Source organism: Scyliorhinus torazame, chromosome 9, assembly GCF_047496885.1.
Source record: "Scyliorhinus torazame isolate Kashiwa2021f chromosome 9, sScyTor2.1, whole genome shotgun sequence".
Classification (NCBI taxonomy): Eukaryota; Metazoa; Chordata; class Chondrichthyes; order Carcharhiniformes; family Scyliorhinidae; genus Scyliorhinus; species Scyliorhinus torazame.
In genome coordinates, this window is record NC_092715.1 from 264399602 (window position 1) to 264422809 (window position 23208).

Sequence of the window (23208 nt, forward strand, 5' to 3'; positions counted from 1 at the left end):
CGGAGATGAAGTCCACAGGTTTAAAGTAATCAATTTTTCTAACGGGCAGCTTTTATCTGAGGCACTCGCTCAGTCACTGTCGGTGCTGGGAGTTATTTGATGGTTTCACTAGCTGAAGAAGCAATTATGCTTGCCCCTCGGTTTGATTTGAGCTTTTTTAAGAGGTGCAACGGCATCGAACAGTTGCAGATGCTGCACAAAGTTTTCTGTCTGCAGTTGTTTTGCTGAAACGTTTTCCAGCAGTTTGAGCGTCAAAGTAGGGTAAGCTGGAAATAAGAATCAAACTAGGGAAAGAATTCGTGGACGACTAGTTTGTAAATTGTTCAGGATTAATGGTATTTCAACGAGATGCCCTGAGGCCTGTGCTTGAAGAAATACCGAGGTTTGTTAATTTGGTTAATTCGCTCCAATTCACTAAAAGGGGACAGAAATTAAATTGTATTACAGATGATTTTCAATGATTTTTTTTCTTCACGAAATATGGGACAGTTGAAAGGGATGCTGGACAAGCAAAAAATGCTAATGTGATATTTCTTTCAATTATTGCCAATCAACTGATTGAAATTTGTGATAATGTGGGCAAATAAATAGCCTTTACTAGCTAAAACCCAGTGCAATAAAAAGGGAGCATTTACCTGTTTGGCAAACTGCTCACTTCAACTGGGTCAAGATTTTAATGAAACGTAGAGAGCGATACCTCAATTTTATTTATTCCAGCTAATTAAAGGCATTTGGCACTTCAGGTTGTTCGATCATTCAATGTTGGTTTTTTTCACCTGATTATTGAAGGTAGGGGTGAAATTATTAACTGGTACTGTGTTAACTTATGGAGATTTGTTATTGCGAGTTCTGACTACCTTTTCAAACCACCCAGAAACTTGTTGGACATTATGTGAAGTTGATCGATGCCATGGAAAACTCTCTGTACCAACAATCGTTTTGAATCCCCGATGGCACAGTAACTTTATATGTTGAGGTCTGTGCTGTAATTAGCCTCAGCATGCTTAAGTTAGAGAGTGGAAGATTAAACATGGTTCCACCTCTTGATTGTTACCCAGAATCTATGGTAACCCAGTTTTCACCGTTTTGACGGTTGTCGCTGGTAATGATAACTGGGGGAGGTCTCCCCTGTGTCCTGGGCAACATTTCTCCCTTAGCCAAACACCACTAAAAACAGACGATTGCCTCATGATCACACTGCTGTTTGCCGGATCTCGCTGTGTACAAATTGACTGCCGCGTTTCCTAGATTACAATACTTCGAAAAGTTCTAGGGCAGCACGGTAGCACACGTGATTAGCACTGTGGCTTCACAGCGCCAGGGTCCCGGGTTCGATTCCCCGCCGGGTCACTGTCTGTGTGGAGTCTGCACGTTCTCCCCGTGAGTGCGTGGGTTTCCTCCGGGTGCTCCGGTTTCCTCCCACAGTCCAAAGACGCGCAGGTTAGGTGGATTGGCCATGATAAATTGCCCTTAGTGTCCAAAAAGGATAGGAGGAGTTATTGGGTGATAGGGTGGAGGTGAGGGTTTAAGTGGGTTGGTGCAGACTCGATGGGCCGAATGGCCTCCTTCTGCACTGTGTGTTCTATGTTCTTGATTGGCGGTAAAGTTCTTTGAGGCGTTCTGAGGTCTTGAAAGGTGCCATAAAAGTGCAAGTTTTTTTCAACTGGATGCCAGCACTCTGGTCTAATGGTACTAAATAGTGATCACTGCCTTTGACTACTTGGAGAACTCTCCACAACTTTGATCTCCATATATATATCACAAGGATGATACAAACCTGTAAGGCAACAGGAAGTATTTGAACAAGTGGGGGTTGTTTGCCAAGGTCGATGGGTGCTCTAGAATCATAAAACAGTTGCAGAAAAGGAGGCTAGTGTATCATGTCTGTGTTCGCTCGCTGAAGGAGCAAATTACCCAGTGCCACTCCCCTGTCTTCTCCCCGTGACCCTGCCCATTCTTTCTTTTCTGATAATCCAATTTCCTCTTGAAAGCCTCGATTGTCTTTGCTTCCAGTTTAGCACAGGGCTAAATCGCTGGCTTTGAAAGCAGGCCAGCAGCACGGTTCAATTCCCGTACCGGCCTCCCCGAACAGGTGCCGGAATGTGGCGACTAGGGGCTTTTCACAGCAACTTCATTTGAAGCCTACTTGTGACAATAAGCGATTTTGATTTTCATTCACACTCGCAGACGGCGCATTCCAGGTCCTAACCACTCACTGCCTGAAAAAGACTTTCCTATTGTTGCCGTGGCGTCTTTGGTCAATTACCCTAAATCTGTCTCCTCTGGTCCCTTGATCCTCCCAGCAATGGGAACAGTTTCTCCCTATCTACTCTGCCTAGACCCCTCGTGATGTTGAACACCTCTATCAGATCTCCTTTTCTCCAAGGTAAACATTCCCAACTTCTCCAGTCTAACTAGCTGACTGAAGTTCCTCATCCCCGGAACCATTCTCGTGAATCCTTTCTGCACCCTCCCTAACACCTTCCCATCCATCCGAAAGCATGGTGAACAAAACTGGACGCAATGTTCTAGTTCAATCCGAACCAGTGTTTAAGTTTTAACGTGACCTCCATACGCCTGTACCCTATTCCCCTATTGATAAGGCCCAGGATACTGTATGCTTTATTAACCATACTCTCAACCTGTCCTGCCACCCTCAGTGGTTCAAACACATATACATCCAGGTTCCCCCGCTCCTGCAACCTCTGTAGAATTGTACACTCTATTTTATATTGAGGGCAATTCACCGGGGCCGTGAGCCCGAGCCAGGATTCCCGCTGGCCTGTTGAATTGGGCATCAGGCCCAAATCTAGATTCTCGCCGGGCGTCAAACCCACCACAACCACCCTGGCCCACTCTCCCTGGCGAGATCAGGTTCTCACCCAGAGAAAACCTACACTTACAGCAAGGGGACCGAGGGGCAGCATGGTAGCATTGTGGATAGCACAATTGCTGCACAGCTCCAGGGTCCCAAGTTCGATTCTGACTTGGGTCACTGTCTGTGCGGAGTCTGCACATCCTCCCCGTGAGTGCGTGGGTTTCCTCCGGGTGCTCCGGTTTCCTCCCACAGTCCAAAGATGTGCAGGTTAGGTGGATTGGCCATGATAAATTGCCCTTCGTGTCCAGAATTGCCCTTAGTGTTGGGTGAGGTTACTGGGTTATGGGGATAGGGTGGAGGTGTTGATCTTGGGTAGGGTGCTCTTTCCAAGAACCAGTGCAGACTCGATGGGACGAATGGCCTCCTTCTGCACTGTAAATTCTATGAAAACCATTAGCATCCATTTCAATTTCATTTGTGAGATTGAAATGGAATGCTGCGACCTCCCTGGATGCTCCCACCCCTCCAGCTGGAAATCCGGCAGAGTCCTTAAAACGCGGACCAGGCGCTGTGGACTCCGGGGAGGAGAAAGGGGGTGAGTACCCTCTCTACACTTGCAGCAAGGGGACCGAGGGGCTTCCTTCAGGACGGGTGGGGGTCGGCGGAGTGCTTGGACTGAGCTGGAGGTGCTCGGATCGGGGGGTCTTTCTGGGCATGGATGCCATGTAGCAGCTCCTTCCCTCTGTAGCCTTGAAAACCTTTAAACGAGAGTTTAATGAGCTGTCAGATGAAGGGTAAAGTCTTCCCTCTGAAGCGTTCAAATCTTTGATGTCTCTCCTAGCATTTCAGTGTCAATGATTTGTCAGGTTACGGTAAGAGTCTTGCCTTTTGAAGTGCTTTTTTCACAAATCAAATTCATTCCCCTTTAACGTTTTCAAGCCTCTGAGCTTGCTGAGAAGCTTAAAAGCCTTGGCATTGTATGAATTATATTCAATTCCACTTGATTGCCTTCTGATTGACAGGTCCAGGCTGCTTCAAAGGAGGGATAAGCCGTGTTTGTTTTTATAGCTCTTCACGGTCCATTGGGGGAGGCTGGAAGGTTACTCTCATATCGAGGCACCCTTTAAAAATGGCGCTCTGATCTTTGAGGATTGGCCTTTCTGACCTCTTTAGATCCCACAACGCAAATCTTCCCTGCCTCCAAATAAATTTCTACGTGTGGATGGATAGCGATCGGGATAGTGTCGATCCACCCAACGGGAGTTGCCCGTCAGTGATCACACTTTGACATTTTTTGGGCGAATTCCCCCCATCGTCTCTCGCCGTTCTTTCTACCAAAATCAATCACTTCAAATTTCTGCGCAATAAGTTTCATCTGCCATTTCCTTAACCTGTTTCTGAAGTTCTGCATGTATCATGTCCCTTGGTGAAAACAGATGTAAAGTGTTCATTTAATACCACAGCCATGCCCCCAGCCTCCATGAGCAAACCATCTTTTTGTCCCTAATCGGCCGCACTCCTTCTTTACAACCCTTTTATTATTTATATGCCAATAGCAGACCTTTAGATTCCCTTTTATGTCAGCTGCCATCTCTTCTCGGCTGCCATCTCTTCTCGTACACTATCTTTGCTTTTCTCATTTGCTTTTTCATTCGATACACAGACTGGTTCCTGGTGGTATTATCCATCTGACATCTGTCATCTCCTTCGCCTTGATATCTATCTCTTTTGTCACTTGGGAGATCTGGATTTGTTTCCCCTACCTTTCCCCTTTGTGGGACTTTATACGTTGATTGTGCCCGCACTCTTCTCTTTAAAGACAGTGCATTGTTCAGTTACAATATTGCCTGTCAACATATGCACCTAATTAACCTGGGTCAGATGCGTTCTTATCCCTATCGAAGTTGGTATTCCCCCAGTTAATTGCCTTCCCCTGTATTGTTCCATTGTCTTTATCCATAGGCAACCTAAGTCTTATGATAAAATGATCACTGTCCCCTAAATGGTCTTGACACAGGGCCCATCTCTGGGGCTGGTTTAGCACAGTGGGCTAAACATCTGGCTTGTAATGCAAAACAAGGCCGGCAGCGCAGGTTCAATTCCCATAACGGCCTCCCCGAACAGGCGCTGGGATGTGCGACTAGGGGCTTTTCACAGTAACTTCATTGAAGCCTACTTGTGACAATAAGCGATTTATCACTATATTATTGTTCTCATGGATCAGGCTAGCAGTGCCTCCTGTCTCTTTGGACTGGACACATATTGCTGTAGAAAATTCTCCCGAACACATTGTAGGAATTCTTATCCCACTATTCCCTTTACTCTCCTTCTTGTACTCCGACAATTCAAGTCCTCTCCCCAACCCCCTCCCCCACCCTCATTACGGGCAGCACGGTAGCATTGTGGATAGCACAATTGCTTCACAGCTCCAGGGTCCCAGGTTCGATTCCGGCTTGGGTCACTGTCTGTGTGGAGTCTGCACATCCTCCCCGTGTGTGCGTGGGTTTCCTCCGGGTGCTCCGGTTTCCTCCCACAGTCCAAAGATGTGCAGGTTAGGTGGATTGGCCATGATAAATTGCCCTTAGTGTCCAAAATTGCCCTTAATGTTGGGTGGGGTTACTGGGTTATGGGGATAGGGTGGAGGTGTTGACCTTGGGTAGGGTGCTCTTTCTAAGAGCCGGTGCAGACTCGATGGGCCGAATGGCCTCCTTCTGCACTGTAAATTCTATGATTCTATGATTATAATTGTTATAATTCTTATTTCTGTAATTTCCTTGCAAATTTGTTCTGCTACATCTTCCCGCCAGTTGGTGGTTGATCGATTACACTGAGCAATGAAACTTCACCTTTTTTTGTTCCTTTGCTCCAGTCAAATTGATTCTGTCCTTGAACCCTGAGATGTTCTCTCTTCAGCATTGCAACATTCTCATTAATCGATACCGTCAACCTTCCCCCTTTTCTTTTCCTATCTTCCTTGCCTGGTATTCAGGGATATTTGTGATGAATGTAGGAATTTCTGGTGTGTTTGGTGCAGTAAGGGTTAACAGTCTGGGTTAGTGTGTGTGACTGCTGCAGCCATGTTTTTAAAACTCCTGGTTTTAAAGGCTGCAGGCACATATTGGAGACAGAGGTGCAATTAAAGCATTGTAAAGGTAAGAGCATAATTCATTCCAGCCAGGGATAATGTTTGCTGAAATGGGCTAATGGAATTTTGTTTATTTAATGGAGGTTCCCTGGGTAGTAGATGATTATAAACATTGTGTTCAGCTGAGTAAGATGATGAAGTTAATGGGAGGAGTCAGGGGCTGAAGCAGTTTTGGAAGTTTCGGTTCAGTTTTGATCTGTCCATGAACTGACTGGCAGCTGCTCTCCCAGGAGAAGGTCTTTGCCTGTGAACAGCCCAAGGGAGGTTCCTGGAGAGGCTGCTATTGACCAGTGTTTTGGCTCAGGCAAGAATCTGCAAGCTGTTTCCTGGATGATCGCTCTTTTGAAGTGGTTTATCCAAGACATCCGTTTACAGCAAGTATTTCCGAGTCTGCTAACTGTACTTGAAAGTGGATTGTGACCAGAGATGGGTTTTGTTTGAGTGGAGATAAAGATAGCAGTTAAGGGTTATTGTGTCATTGTCACATTGTTTAACTGGTAATTGTAAGCTCTTGTCGTTATAATTAATAATAATGTGCTAGTAATAAAGTTTTTTTAAATATTCCATATATCTCTTGTGCGTGGAATCACTTCTGGAGCAATTCCTCAGTGTCGGGCAGGGAAGAGACGGTCGAGTGAGGGAACCATGGTTGACAAGAGAGGTTGAATGTCTTCTTAAGAGGAGGAAGAAGAAGGCTTATGTAAGGCTGAGGAAACAAGGTTCAGACAGGGTGCTGGAGGGATACAAGATAGCCAGGAGGGAACTGAAGAAAGGGATTAGAAGAGCTAAGAGAGGGCATGAACAAACTTTGGCAGGTAGGATCAAGGAAAACCCCCTAGGCCTTTTCCACATATATGTGACCAATATGAGAATGACTAGAACGAGGGTAGGTCCGATCAAGGACAGTAGCGGGAGATTGTGTATTGAGTCTGAAGAGATAGAAGAGGTCTTGAACGAGTACTTTTCTTCAGTATTTACAAATGAGAGGGGCCATATTGTTGGAAAGGACAGTGTGAAACAGACTGGTAAGCTCGAGGAAATACTTGTTAGGAAGGAAGATGTGTTGGGCATTTTGAAAAATGAGGATAGACAAGTCCCCCGGGCCTGATGAGACATATCTGTACAGAACTCTGGTCCGGCCGCATTTGGAGTATTGCGTACAGTTCTGGTCACCGCATTATAGGAAGGACGTGGAGGCTTTGGAGCGGGTGCAGAGGAGATTTACCAGGATGTTGCCTGGTATGGAGGGAAAATCTTATGAGGAAAGGCTGACGGACTTGAGGTTGTTTTCGTTGGAGAGAAGAAGGTTAAGAGGAGACTTAATAGAGGCATACAAAATGATCAGGGGGTTGGATAGGGTGGACAGTGAGAGCCTTCTCCTGCGTATGGAAATGGCTGGCACGAGGGGACATAGCTTTAAACTGAGGGGTAATAGATATAGGACAGAGGTCAGAGGTAGGTTCTTTACGCAAAGAGTAGTGAGGCCGTGGAATGCCCTACCTGCTACAGTAGTGAACTCGCCAACATTGAGGGGATTTAAAAGTTTATTGGATAAACATATGGATGATAATGGCATAGTGTAGGTTAGATGGCTTTTGTTTCGTTGCAACATCGTGGGCCGAAGGGCCTGTACTGCGCTGTATTGTTCTATATCCAAGGATTCTCTGGGAAGCAAGAGATGAAATTGCATAGCCGTTGGCAATGATCTTTTTGCCCTCACTGTCAACAGGGATGGTACCAGGGGATTGGAGAGTGGCGAATGTCATGCCCCTGTTCAAAAAGGGAGTAGGGATAATCCTGGGAATTACAGGCCAGTTAGTCTTACTTCGGTGGTAGGCAAAGTAATGGAACGGGTACTGAGGGATAGGATTTCTGAGCATCTGGAAAGACACTGCTTGATTCGGGATAGCACGGATTTGTGAGGGGTAGGTTTTGCCTTACAAATCTTATTGAATTCTTTGAGGAGGTGACCAAGCATGTGGATGAAGGTAAAGCAGTAGATGTAGTGTACATGGATTTTAGTAAGGCATTTGATAAAGTTCCCCATGGTAGGCTTCTGCAGAAAGTAAGGAGGCATGGGATAGTGGGAAATTTGGCCAGTTGGATAACGAACTGGCTAACCGATAGAAGTCAGAGAGTGGTGGTGGATGGCAAATATTCAGCCTGGATCCCAGTTACCAGTGGTGTACCGCAGGGATCAGTTCTGGGTCCTCTGCTGTTTGTGATTTTCATTAATGACTTGGATGAGGGAGTTGAAGGGTGGGTCAGTAAATTTGCTGACGATACGAAGATTGGTGGAGTTATGGATAGTGAGGAGGGCTGTTGTCGGCTGCAAAAGAGACATAGATAGGATGCAGAGCTGGGCTGAGAAGTGGCAGATGGAGTCTAACCCTGAAAAGTGTGAGGTTGTCCATTTTGGAAGGACAAATATGAATGCGGAATACAGGTTTAACGGTAGAGTTCTTGGCATTGTGGAGGAGCAGAGAGACCTTGGGGTCTATGTTCATACATCTTTGAAAGTTGCCACTCAAGTGGAAAGAGCTGTGAAGAAGGCCTATGGTGTGCTCGCGTTCATTAACAGAGGGATTGAATTTAAGAGCCGTGAGGTGATGATGCAGCTGTACACAACTTTGGTAAGGCCACATGTGGAGTACTGTGTACAGTTCTGGTCGCCTCATTTTAGGAAAGGTGTGGAAGCTTTGGAAAAGGTGCAAAGGAGATTTACCAGGATGTTACCTGGAATGGAGAGTAGGTCTTACGAGGAAAGGTTGATGGTGCTAGGCCTTTTCCCATTTAGAACGGAGAAGGATGAGGGGCGACTTGATAGAGGTTTATAAGATGATCAGGGGAATAGATAGAGTAGACAGTCAGAGACTTTTTCCACGGGTGGAACAAACCATTACAAGGGGACATAAATTTAAGGTGAAAGGTGGAAGATATAGGAGGGATATCAGAGGTAGGTTCTTTACCCAGAGAGTAGTGGGGGCATGGAATGCACTGCCTGTGGAAGTAGTTGAGTCGGAAACATTAGGGACCTTCAAGCAGCTATTGGATAGGTACATGGATTACGGTAGAATTATATAGTGTCGATTAATTTGTTCTTAAGGGCAGCACAGCAGCATTGTGGATAGCACAGTTGCTTCACAGCTCCAGTGTCCCAGGTTCGATTCCGGCTTGGGTCACTGTCTGTGCGGAGTCTGCACGTCCTCCCCGTGTGCGCGTGGGTTTCCTCCGGGTGCTCCGGTTTCCTCCCACAGTCCAAAAATGTGCAGGTTAGGTGGATTGGCCATGATAAATTGCCCTTAGTGTTGGGTGGGGTTACTGGGTTAAGGGGATAGGGTGAAGGTGTTGACCTTGGGTAGGGTGCTCTTTCCAAGAGCCGGTGCAGACTCTATGGGCCGAATGGCCTCCTTCTGCACTATGATAAATTCTATTATTAATCTAGGACAAAGGTTCGGCACAACATCATGGGCCGAAGGGCCTGTTCCGTGCTGTATTTTTCTATGTTCTATGTAACAAATTAAATAAAATATTGGGGTTTCTGTCCGGTATCCCAGCAACTGTTGGGGTGTGGTGCGGGATTGTAATATATTTAATCCCCTGTCCACTCTTTCGTTGGGCCAGGTCTCCATAATAACCACAACATGATATTCCACCTAGCTAGTGCAACTCATTCATTTTATTTACCACACTCTGCATTCACATACAATGCTATTCGTCTCTCCCAATATTCTATGCACCTTGCTGTTCCTTTCCATTATTACCAATTGGTTCCCACCCTCCTGCCAAGTTAGGTTAAACCCTCCCCACCCACACTGACCAATCACCCCACAAGGAAAATGGTCCCATTTCTAGTTAGGTGCAGCCTGTCCGACCTTTTGCTCTTCATTTCCCCCAGAGCCGGTCAGAACATCCCAGGCATTTAGGCCCTCCCTCCTGCAACATCTTTCCAGCCATACATTTATCTATTTACCCTCCTATGTTTATACTCAATTATGTGTGGTACTGGGGGTAATCAGAACGGAAATGCGGCACAGTGGTTAGCACTGCTGCCGCACAGCACCAGGGACCCGGGTTCAATTCTGGCCTCCGATGACTGTGTGCGGAGTCAGCACGTTCTCCCCTTGTCTGCGTGGGTTTCCTCCGGGTGCTCGGGTTTCCTCCCACAGTCCAAAGATGTGCAGGTTAGGTGGATTGACCATGATCAATTGCCACTAAGTGTCCAAAGGTTAGGTGGGATTACAGCGATAGGGCGAGGATTGGGTCTGTGTAGGCTGGTCTTCAAATGGTTGGCGCAAACTCAATGGGCCGAATGGCCTCCTGTACGTTAGGGATTCTATGATTACTGTTTCGGAAGTCCTGCTTGTTTGTTTCCAATTGACCTCCGTAAATGCTGACTGCAGGACTACATCCCTCTTTCTGCCTAAGTCATTGGCACTGATGTAGACCATGCCCGCTGGCTGTTCACCATTATACTTTGGAGCACTCACCGCCATTGAGTGACATCCTTGCCCTTGGGACCAGGGAGGGAACACACCATCCTGGGTTCACATCTGTGGCTACCGAGCTGCCCGTCTGTTCCCCTAACTATCAAATTCCCGATCACTATTGCTCTGCCAGTCTTCCTCGAGCCACACTTGTATAGCTGAGTCACCTGTGGTTCCATAGACTTATCTCTGGCTACACTCCCCACAAGAACCATCACTCTCATCGGTATTCAGAACTGAATACCGATTAGAAGATTCCTGCCCTTCATGCCCGTTTCTTCTTGACTGCCTGGTAACCACCTGGATGCACCGCAGTGATGTCAGCTGCTCCTCCAACTCTGAAACAGGGAACTCGAGCAACTGCAACTCCCTATACTTGCTGCACATCTGGTTATCTGGGATACAGGAAGCATCCCAGAGTTCCCACATAGCACAGGATGTGCAATTGAAAGGTTAGAGCTGCCCTGCCATTGCACTATTAGATAATAAACCTTACTAATACTCATGAACATTACTATTTAAGTAAGAAAGATGCAGTAACTACTCACATCCTTTCTGATAACTTTTTTTTTTAATGAAAGTTTTAATTTCCTTGATCCTTGGGTTAATTTCCTTGATCCTTGGGTTAAGTCCCTAACTTTGGAGAAAGGGAAACAGAAACAAAAACAGAAACAAAAACAATCAGCTCACGTCCTTCCTGTGATTTCACAGTTTGATTTTTCAGTTCTCATTTTTCCAACTTGAGAACGCCCGGGTCCGCTCCAGCTCCTGACCGTCTCTCTCCTCAGATAAAGTGATGGGCCCCAAGCCTGAGCCTCAATTTATCAGGGGCTGGTTTAGCACAGTGGTCTAAACAGCTGGTTTCTAATGCAGAACAATGCCAGCAGCGTGGGTTCAATTCCCGTACTGGCCTTGCCGGAATGTGGCGACGAGGGGCTTTTCACAGTAACTTAATTGAAGCCTACTTGTGACAATCTTATTATTATCATCATCTCCCAGGTGCTCCTGATTCCTTCCAGGTCAGCTACCGCTCCCGATTCTCTCCTCGGGTGACAGAGATCTTTTGGATTCTGAAAGGATTTGATAGGGTAGAAATAGAGAATATGTTTCCACTTGGTTGGGACCTAAAATTATTAACCATCAGTGTGAGAGAGTCGCTGATAAATCCAATAGGGAACTCCGAAGAAACGTTTTGGCCCAGAGTGGTGAGAATGTGAAAATCGTTACCACCTGGGAATAGTTGAGACAAATAGTTTGGGTGTAGTTAAAGGGAAAATAGATAAATGCATGGGTCACAATCCTGGCGCTCCCTCCCTAACAGCACTGTGGATGTACCTACACCATATGGACAGCAGCAGTTCAAGACGGCAGCTCCCCACCATCTTCTCAAGGGCAATTAGATATGGGCAATGAAGGCTGGCCCAGCTAGCCATGGCCACACCCATGAATGAATTAAAAAAGAAGGTGGAAGGAATGTTGTTAGAATGAAATGAAGATTGGACGGCTGGTGGTTCCAGTCGAGCATAAACACCATCGCGGATCTGTTGGGCTGAATTGCCTGTGTCTGTGCTGTAAATTTGAAGTCATCCTCTTTGATGATTGGGAGGATGTGACCAGTAATAATGAAAACATCCAATGCATGCTTGATTTGAGCAAGCATTCAGATCGCATACATCGTGCCCTGCGATCTCCAACTCAGCCCTTGTAACCTAATGGACAGCCTTTTCTGTAACCGGGTGTCTAATGGTCAAGCCCACCCCCTGCTGCTCAAAACATTTATTGTCCACCGAGGTTCCCTCCCCACAACACCACCATTTCCCCCCCCTTACACTCCGGCTAAAGAAATGTGAGATCCCAGCCACACTCCCCACGTCTGCTCTGCAGCGATTTAACGCTGGGAGCAACATAAATTGCCTTCAGACAGGACCCAAGCTTCAATAAACAAATCCCACCGTAGAGAATTGTTGGCCAGTCGGATGGCTGGCAGCTCTGTAGACCCAGCCGCTTGCAGTGGCCGCTGCTGGGTCTACAGGCAGTTGTCCACGTGAGGCGGAGGGGAGGGGGTTTAAGGGGGCAGAGTTATGTGGGGAGTTGCTTCTGCTAGACCCAGGGAATCCCTCAAAGGTCCCCCCACCCCCTCAATCCCTGCACTTGCCCAAACGTGTTCAGTTTTGCCTGAAGCTGTCAGGTGTGTGATTTTCCCGCCACACGTAAAATACCACGTCCCACCGCCACCTTCAAATCCAACCATGAGGAAGGGTGAAATCTAACCCAAAGAGAAAGAATAAGGTTGTCAGGACTCCTCAGTGAAGGCAGAGATCAGGACACCATTTATAACCCCCGAGCAGCCAAAAGCCCCAACTGTGGATCTATAAGGGGGGTCCTCGGCCCCCTGTACCCATGCAGAGCACCCCCGATCTCCGTCGCGCAACAAATGCCAGACTCTCATCCTGGCAGTGCCCCTGTCAGCTGGTAGTGCCACCTGGGCACTTTGGCAGTGCCAGAATACCCAGGAGGCTCCAGCAGTGCCAAGGTGCCACCCTGCCCAGAGGACAAGCACCTGAGGCCTCCGATCCTCTGGTAGATCCCCACAAGTGTCGTCCTGTCTGGTCTCCCTTTGTGGTGACCAACACTGAATGGTGCCCGCCCGAGGTCTCCAAGGCGAGGGGGTCCTCGGCTCCCCCCCCCCCCCCCCCCCACCCGCACCAGCGTAGTGCACCTCCAGGCCCGATCCCCATTGAACGAGAAGATGCCAGCTTGGCATCACCAGCCTAGCACCTTGGCAGTAGCACCTGGTCACCTTGGCACTGTTGGGCTGGCATCCAGGTGCCACTGCCATGTTGGCAGTGCCAGGGTGCCCAGGTGGTAGTAGTAGTGCCATCCTGCCCAGAGTGCAAGCACCTGGGGGCCTCTGATTCCCTGAGAGACTCCCATGAATATTAATCCCGTTTGTGGAGACAAGTACTGAACGGCACTCGCCCAACATCTCCAAGTCAAGGGCGTTAGATCTCGCGCTGTGGTTAGATCTCGGGAATGCATACTAGAATGAGACTAGATTTGCCCAAAAGTCAACCTGCCCACAGCGGGCAGGATTCCTATTGCGATGTCTTGCGAAACCGTGTTAGATCTCACCGGGCGTGGCGAACCGGGTAGAACCCAGAAGGGGGATCTACCGGCCGGGTCGCACTGCTTTCCGCGTGTCAGTAGATCCTGCCCTTTAAATTTGGCATTGGCAAAATCTTCAACAACAATTAATATTTGTAGGAATGAAACCCCAGACGTGTAAAAGTTGATTTTACCACACATCAGATCCATTGCATGCTTGCCAGCCCCAGATCGTGGAAACTCAAAAATACTTTTCCGAGCTTGCGAACAACTTGGAAGATGCAAAAAGTAGAATGCAGCCTTTTACATTGTTTCAAACCCAGATTAATGGTCATCAGTTTCCTAATTTTAACCTAGCTTTTTAAAAAGGATTTGGATAAATACTTGAAAGTATTAAAATGTGCAGAGGAGAGCATGGTGGAGTGGGGCTAATTGGACAACCATTTTAATGGGCTTTGCATGTCCTTCATTTCCATCATGGACGGCTGTGCCCAAAGTTCGGAAATCCCTCTCTGCCTCCCTATCTCTCCCCTTTTTAAAATCAGCTTTAAAATCCATTTCTTTGACCAACCTCTAGTTTCTTTATTTTATTTCCTTGCCTTGCTCTGTGGCTGATTCGGTACGATATTTGCTCCTGCTTGAAAGGTGCTACAACATTAAATGTGACATACAGATGCACGAGGGAGAGGAAATGTGTTTGAGACCGGCAAGGAAGATGAGGCAGCCAGGGAGGAGGAGACTGAAAGATGGGGTGGCGAGAGACTTGAACGCAGTGGGGCTGAAAGGGAAATGGGTGACTTTCAGGAGAAGATGGGGACGTTTAATCAACCAGCATTGTGGCGACACCAAGTAAAATGGGAAAGCCGAAACGGGAAGACGAAGATACAAGTGCAAATTGTCGGTATTGTAAAACCGGCATGAACCCATTGGTTTTTAATGGGCCAATGCCCCTGGTGAAACAGTGGGCAGAGAAACATCATACCAACCAGGTAAGCATAATTCACTGATATCACGGTAGCACAGTGGGTAGCACTGTTGCTTCTCGGTGCCAGGGTCCCAGGTTCGATTCCCAGCGTGGGTCACTGTCTGTGCGGAGTCTGTACATTCTCCCCGTGTCTGCGTGGGTTTCCTCCGGGTGCTCCGGTTTCCTCCCACAAGTCCCGAAATACATGCTATTAGGTAATTTGGACATTCTGAATTCTCCCTCGGTGTACCCGAACTGGCGCTGGATTGTGGCGACTAGGGGGTTTTCCACAGTAACTCCGTTGCAGTGTGAATGTAAGCCTACTGGTGACAATAACCAATAACCATTTACCTCAGGAAGGAGCTGCGCTCCGAAAGCTAGTAGAACATAGAACATTACAGCGCAGTACAGGCCCTTCAGCCCTCGATGTTGCGCCAACCTGTGAAACCACTCCACAGCCCATCTACACTATTCCCTTATCGTCCATATGTCTATCCAATGACCATTTGGTTGCCCTTAGTGTTGGCGAGTCCACTACTGTTGCAGGCAGGGCATTCCACGCCCGTACTACTCTCTGAGTAAAGAACCTACCTCTGACATCTGTCTTATATCTATCTCCCCTCAATTTAAAGCTATGTCCCCTCGTGCTAGACATCACCACCTGAGGAAAAAGGTTCTCTGTCCACCCTATCCAATCCTCTGATCATCTTTAATGCCTCTATTAAGTCACCTCTTAACCTTCTTCTCTCTAACGAAAACAGCCTCAAGCCCCTCAACCTTTCCTCGTAAGATCTTCCCTCCATACCAGGCAACATTCTGGTAAATCTCCTCTGCACCCTTTCCAATGCTTCCACATCCTTCCTATAATGCGGCGACCAGAATTGCACGCAATACTCCAAATGCGGCCGCACCAGAGTTTTGTACAGCTGCAACATGACCTCATGGCTCCGAAACTCAATCCCTCTACCAATAAAAGCTAACACACCGTACGCCTTCTTAACAACCCTCTCAACCTGGGTGGCAACTTTCAGGGATCTATGTACATGGACACCGAGATCTCTCTGCTCATCCACACTGCCAAGAATCTTACCATTAGCCCAGTACTCTGTCTTCCTGTTATTCCTTCCAAAATGAATCACCTCACACTTTTCTGCATTAAACTCCATTTGACACCTCTCAGCCCAGCGCTGCAGCTTATCTATGTCCCTCTGTAACTTGTAACATCCTTCCGCACTGTCCACAACTCCACCGACTTTAGTGTCATCTGCAAATTTACTCACCCATCCTTCTACGCCCTCCTCCAGCTCATTTATAAAAATGACAAACAGCAGTGGCCCCAAAACAGATCCTTGTGGTACGCCACTAGTAGCTGGACTCCAGTCTGAACATTTCCCATCCACCACCACCCTTTGTCGTCTTCCAGCTAGCCAAATTTCTGATCCAAACTGCTAAATCACCCTGAATCCCACGCCTCCGTATTTTCTGTCGTAGCCTACCATGGGTAATCATATCAAACGGTTTATTGAAATCCATATACACCACATCAACTGCTTTACCCTCATCCACCTGTTTGGTCACCTTCTCAAAGAACTCCAATAAGGTTTGTGAGGCACAACCTACCCTTCACAAAACCGTGTTGACTATCTCTAATCAAATTATTCCTTTCCAGATGATTATATGTCCTATCTCTTATAAACCTTTCCAAGATTTTTCCCACAGCAGAAGTAAGGCTCAGTGGTCTATAGTTACCGGGGTTGTCTCTACTCCCCTTCTTGAACAAGGGGACAACATTTGCTATCCTCCAGTCTTCTGGCACTATTCCTGTAGACAAAGATGACTTAAAGATCAAAGCTAAAGGCTCAGCAATCTCCTCCATAGCTTCCCAGAGAATCCTAGGATAAATCCCATCCGGCCCAAGGGACTTGCCTATTTTCACACTTTTTCCAGAATTGCTAACACCTCTTCCTTATGAACCTCAAGCCCTTCTAGTCTAGTAGCCTGAATCTCCGTATTCTCCTCGACAACATTGTCTTTTTCCTGTGTGAATACTGACGAATAATATTCATTTAGCACCTCTCCTATCTCCTCAGACTCCAAGCACAACTTCCCACTACTGTCCTTGACTGCCCCTACTCTTACCCTTGTCATTTGTTTATTCCTGACATATCTTTAGAAAGCTTTAGGGTTATCCTTGATCCTACCTGCCAAAGACTTCTCATGTCCCCTCCTGGCTCTTCTTAGCTCTCTCTTTAGGTCCTTCCCAGCTAATTTGTAACTCTCGAGCGCCCTTACTGAACCTTCATGTCTCATCTTTACATAAGCCTCCTTCTTCCTCTTGACAAGTGTTTCGACTGCTTTAGTAAACCACAGTTCCCTTGCTCGACCACTTCCTCCCTGCCTGACAGGTACATACTTATCAAGGACACGCAGTAGCTGTTCCTTGAACTTGGGATTCGAAACAAACCTGTTGGACTTTAACCTGGTTGTTGTGAGACTTCTTACTGTGCCCACCCCAGCCCAATGCTGGCATCTCCACTTTGTGGCAATAAAGATTAATAGGCAGCAGGGTGGCACAGTACTGCTGCCCATTGCTGAGGACCCGGTTCGAATCCCGGCCCTGGGTCACTGTCCGTGTTGAGTTTGCACATTCTCCTGTGTCTGCGTGGGTTTCATCCCCATGACCCAAAGATGTGCAGGGTAGGTGGATTGGCCACGCTAAATTGCCCCTTAATTGGAAAAAATAATTGGGTATTCTAAAAAATTATTTTTTTAAAGGATTATTATTATTAAAAGGGATTCTGAGACGGAATTTCTGCCGGGGTTCTCCCACTCTCTCATCATAACCTTTGGAGAAAGGGAAGGTGAAAGGACCCTTCTGCCCCCTTCCTCCGCCCTGCCTTCCTTCTCTTCCCCCCCCCCCCCCCTCCCCCCACCTGTTATCCTCCGGGAATGTAACCGTTAGGAATACTACCCACTGGCCCCCATTTCAATTCCATCCCCTGGTGTCTTGTGTATGAGGGAATGTGCCCCTATAAAGAAAGGAAGAGTTTTATTACAAAGGCCTGGTGGTTCTGGATTTTGGAACCAGCTTTGCCATTTGTGGCCCTTCACATACTGCCTCATGCATCACTTTATCACTCCCAAGTCATGAAGCACGGGCAGCACGGTAGCATTGTGGATAGCACAATTGCTTCACAGCTCCAGGGTCCCAGGTTCGATTCCCGGCTTGGGTCACTGTCTGTGCGGAGTCTGCACATCCTCCCCGTGTGTGCGTGGGTTTCCTCCGGGTGCTCCGGCTTCCTCCCACAGTCCAAAGATGTGCAGGTTAGGTGGATTGGCCGTGCTAAATTACCCTTAGTGTCCAAAATTGCTCTTAGTGTTGGGTGGGGTAACTGGGTTATGGGGATAGGGTAGGGTGCTCTTTCCAAGAGCCGGTGCAGACTCGATGGGCCGAATAGCCTCCTTCTGCACTGTAAATTCTATGATTCAATGAAGACCATGCAAAGGGTTTTATTTTTATTTTTTAGGTTCTTTAACGTACTGCAAGTGTTTCTCTTCAAGGGAGCTTTTCCATGAGGCAGAGCACTCGGCGAAACTGTCCCACTAACTTGCAAAAAGATCAAAGGTTTCCGTTTTTCATCCCATTCATTTCTTTATTCTTAAATACGACTCCGACACTGTCAGTTTCCTTCAGCGCAGACGTGAGCCCAGAGGGACCCAGCGGGAAGGATAAAGCAAAAGATGTTTTCCAAGTTTGTACTTTGCATGACTTACACTCATCTCATTAAAGTTGAAACAAATTACCGCACTGTGTGCTTGCTGGTGAGATGGATTCAGAATGGTCTCCAGTAATGAGGACTGCTTTGTAAAACGAATCAATGGCTTTTTAATAAAGGGAATAGGACGGGATGTCAGCCCGATGTGAACTATTTTTGAGGACCGTGATAAACCTGTTTGTCTTTCCATGGGCGAGTTCAGTTTTGACAATTGGCAGTTATAATGGAATTAATGACGTTCATTAATGGTCCCATGAGTAACCAATGTCTGGTGCTCATCTGCAGGTGGTGAGTGGAAAAGCCATTAGCACTCATTACTGATTATGGGACCTAGCTGTGCGCAAATTGTCTGTTACGCTTTCCCATTGTTCTAACAGTGACTGGGCTTCTGACGAATCACACTCACTGGCCGTGAAGCACTTTTGGGGCAGCCTTGTGGTGGTTGAAGACCCTGTAGAGAAACAAACATTTATTTTTCATTCTACCCAACATGGCTGATTCCTGCTTTTTAAAAAAATTCTTTCAATGACTAAATCACCCAGCAGCAGCAGCCAGCCTGTCATCCTCTTTCCCCCCCCCCTCCCCCCCTAGCCTTTCATCCTCTTTCCCCCCCCCCCCCCCCAAACCCCCAGGCTGGCAGGGTCGAAAGACACCGATCTGGCCCCCGTGCCAGTGCTAGCCTGAACCTCCAGGTGGTTGTCGTGTTATTCACCCTGGGGTAACACTGACTGCAACTGGATGCAGTTGTACTGGAACGTGGACTCCAAACTGTGATAGTTCAATACGGTTTATTGAACTTGTTAAGCAGTGCACACAGTTCGCTGTGGGTTTGACACTCTACTAATCTAAGCGTACTTACTATAACTAACGAGACCAGACTAACTCTTGAGCCAGATGTAGAAGGTGCTAACTGACATATACACCCTGACTGTCACTACAGTTGTCACCAGTGGAAAGAGGCAGAGTGTTGATGCCTTGTGTGTTTTATAGTGCCAGACCACCACCTGGTGTTCTGCCTGGTGATTGGTTGTGTTCTGTCCTGTGTGTTGATTGGCTGTACTGGGTGTCTGTCACTGCCTGTCTGGATCGCATATCATGACAAATGTGGAACTCGCTCCCACGAGGTGAACAATATCGATATGTTGAGGGGCAACCTGGGTAAACACCGAGTACACACAGTGAGGACCCAGAAGGCTATGTTGATGGGGTGATTTGAGAAAGCTTTGTGGAGCATTAACACCAGCAGAGGCCTGTGTTTATTCAGCGTCCCCTTTTATATTGTTCACCTCAACCATTCCCTGTGGGCGTGGGCTCCACATCCTCACCACTCTGGGTGAAGAGGTTTCTCTCGAATTCCCTGCTGGATTGATAAATGACTTTTTTGTATTTATGGCCCCTAATTTGGGGTTCCCATCACAAGTGGAAATGTATACACTCTCGAACCCTTCTGTGTTGGAACAATCACGCCACCCATAACCTTCTCTATTCTGGAGAAATGAGCCCAAGCCTGTTTTAGTGTTTTTTGAGAGTTGCAATGACAAGAGGGCAGTTTAAAGTAAGTAGCAATGAAAGGGTTAAACAGTCAAGTGCAATGGCACATAAGGACATAAGAAATGGGAGCAGGAATAAGTCAAACTACCCCTTGCGTCTGCTCTGCCGTTCAAGAATGTCATATTCTCACATTATCCATAAATTCTTTGGCTTCCTCAGTGGCTACAAGTCTATCGATCTCTGTCTTGAACATACCAATGGGGCGGTGTTCCTGGTCTTGCCCACTGCAGGAATCATCACAGGTGCAATATGACGGACCATTTAAAGGTTCGTTGACCCCGGGCGGACCTCCCAGTCTCTGGGAGGGTGCGATCGGAAAATCTCCCCCGGTGACTGAGCATCCGCAGTCCTCCGGGGTGGATAATTCCGAAGATTCACAACCCTCTGGCGTGAAGATATTTCCCTTCATCTCTGGCCAACCTGTAAACATATGGGACCGATACAGGTTAATCAAGCTCAGTTTGTTTGCTGTAGAAGGCTTGCTCGTGTTTGAAGAGCTATGATCAATGTTTACAATGTACGAACTAGACTTTTAAGGAGTGCATGAGATGTGTGGAGTGCAGGGAAGAGTTGGATATTGTGAAGTTTGTCCGGTGTCAGCATATTTGCACAATTAAATTGTAGCATATTTAGTTAGTGACAAGTACTCGGGAGGTCAATTATGAGGCAGGACACATTGACAAAGGGGGAATGCGAAGTATTTCTGAACAGGAGATGGGAATTCCTGTAAAAAGGCATTCCTTTATTAAAAAATAAAACTTCCCATGTTGTTTTGCTCTCTGCAAGGATTTTAATATCACAGTTCAATGTCATGGGAATCCGCAAACAAAAAAAAAACTAAACTGGGTTTAATTAAGGATCGGATGGATGTTGGTCCATTCTTGTGGCGTGTAATAATACTTATTCATAAAATGCCTAGGCTGCACTTCCTACTGGCAATAGTAAACCGCAAAGCCAGCCAATCACACTTTGAAGTCAGTGATTTGATGTTACTCAATGTCTAATATCATCTTAGAACATCGGTTTTGTGGAATTGATAATGATGAAGGAAAGGTACATTGTATTTTTGCAACAATGAGGCAAGCTTATCTATAATCCACAACCCCAAATGGGAGACCCTAACATATCATTAATTACTCATATACAATTTGCACCCATGGTTAAAAGATTTTTTTTAATAGCACAGTCTTTATTAGCATTAATGCTCCATTTAGCTACTTAAAAATGCACAAGTATTTCTCATAGTTTTGCTATTCTCTTTACTGATGATGTTGGACTCAATGCCTTGTCCCAGGCTTGTTCACCGGTGTAACTTCTGTCAAATATTTGTGTTTGAAAATGATCTAAGTTTCTAATATTTTCCACTCAAAACCTTAACTGTTCAGCAATATAAAACTGTGGCTACAAGAGCAGGTCAGATGCTCAGAATTCTCAAGCGAGTAACTAACCTCCTGACTCTCCAAAACCTGTCCACCATCCAGAAGACACCGATCAGGAGTTTGGTGGAAATCTCCCCACTTGCCCAGGTGAGTGTAGCTCCAACAACACTCGTAGTTCGACACCATCCAAGGAAGGCACCACCTCTCTTGATCAGCACCCCATTGACCACCTTCAACCATCACAGACCCCACCAGTGACACACAGTAGTAGCAGTGTGTGCCATCTACAAGGATGCACTGCAGCAACTCGCCATGATACCTTCCAAACACGTGACCTCTACCGCTGAGAAGGACAAGACAGAAAATACATGGAACGCCACCGCCTGGAAGTTCCCCTCCGAGTCACTCACCATCCTGACTTGGAAATATATCGCCGTTCCTTCACTGTCGCTGGGTCAGAAATGAATGGACAGGAACATGGCAGATGGGGTATAACGTGTCACTTCTTGGGTGTGAGGTTGGGCCGTGCAGGTGTCCAAGGGGATCTGTGCGCCCCTGTTTCTGCATCACTAAAATCTTGAATGCAGGTTCGGCGAGCAATTTGGAAGGCAAATAGTTTGTTGACCTTCATCGCAAGGGGTTTTGAGTACAGTGCGGTTATATGCATAAAGCAATTCTGTACATAATATTATACTTGACCTCCGACCACCATGTGGCAGTGTAAACCCACCACGTGACCCTGTGTCTGGGGAGTTGGGAGTAAGTTGTGTTGGAGGATAGATCTATTTTGCAGTAGCTCTATAATAGTTAGTGTTAGTAGTTTATTATTTTATTTATTCTAGTTATCTTTATCAGGCAGTTGTTTCATAATTATTTAAACTAGATGTTCTGCAGTTCATCATTCACATCGGCAGTCTGCAGAACATGACATACAGGAGTAAGGTCGTCTTGCTGCAGTTCACTAGAGCCTTGGTGAGATCTCGCCTCGAGCATTGTGGATGGTTTGGTTCTCCTGGTCTGAGGAGGGATGCATTTGGCATGGAGGGGGTTCGATGGAGGTTCACCAAATTAACCCCCGGGATTGTTGTAGGAGGAGAGATTGAGGGGACCGGCTTTGTGTTCCCCAGAATTTCCAAAAATGAGGGTTGACCTCATGAAACTTCCAACATTCTGACCGTGTGGATGTCGATACGATGGTTCCCGTGGCTAGTGAGTCTAAAACCAGAGGACATAATCTCAGGATAAGGGGTCGGCCATTTAAAACTGAGGAGGAATTTCTTCACTCAGAATCTTTGGCATTCTCTACCCCAGAGAGCTGTGGAAGCTCAATTAGATTATCGGCCATGGGTGGTGGAGCAGAGCAGATGGGCTGAATGGCCTATTCCTGTTCCGACGCTATACGTGTCATTCACAAAGTTTAAACTTTCTCCAAGTGCTAACTTTGGCGGATAAAACAATTGATTCTGAAGGCCAAGCATCAAAAAACCAGCATAATAAACTTCCTTTGATTATCCAGAATCTAGTGTAACCTCGCCTTTGGAACATGATGAAATGGTGCATTTAACTAGGGCGTAAAATGTGTTTGAAATCGCTTCCGTAAAATTTTTATTTCCCTCGCGTTTCTGCTCAACGCACTGCTCTTCTTCAAAGGTCGAAGTTCCCAGCACAAGGTGAAGAAAGATCTTTGAAAAATTTGCCTTCGAAAATATTCCTTGGCATATTTAAGGGTGGCAGCCTGGGGCAGTTTGATTGGCTTGGCTGAAAATGGGTAGACCACAAAATAAATCCCATCGTCAACCCAGCAACTGTGAGTAACCTGATCTTAAATTACTCTAACTTTTTTTTTTAAAAAAAAGAGAAGTATCTGCTAATTAAATTGGGGTCATTTTCTTATCCAGTTCCTCCGTAAAATGAAGAAAAAGTTTTATGTTCTAAATATTTTAGTGTCCGTGTGCTCAAAACAACCAGTTTAAAAACCAACAA

At 46.6% G+C, this 23208-nt stretch overlaps 1 protein-coding gene across 8 annotated transcripts in view; it reads left to right on the top strand.

Moving 5' to 3' along the window:
* The window catches only part of trpm3 (transient receptor potential cation channel, subfamily M, member 3), a 416706-nt gene that overhangs the window by 246434 nt on the left and 147064 nt on the right, over window positions 1-23208 (top strand). For 3 of the 8 annotated variants that reach the window (XM_072517382.1, XM_072517385.1, XM_072517383.1), the window contains exon 2: window positions 21232-21372. The exons of 4 other annotated variants lie outside the window; for them this stretch is intronic. In XM_072517382.1, the coding sequence (XP_072373483.1) occupies window positions 21265-21372 (108 nt within the window). In that variant the 5' untranslated portion in view covers window positions 21232-21264. Of the gene's footprint in view, window positions 1-21231; window positions 21373-22762; window positions 23033-23208 lie in introns of those variants that run through there. One more of the 8 variants, XM_072517389.1, reaches the window with a different exon arrangement.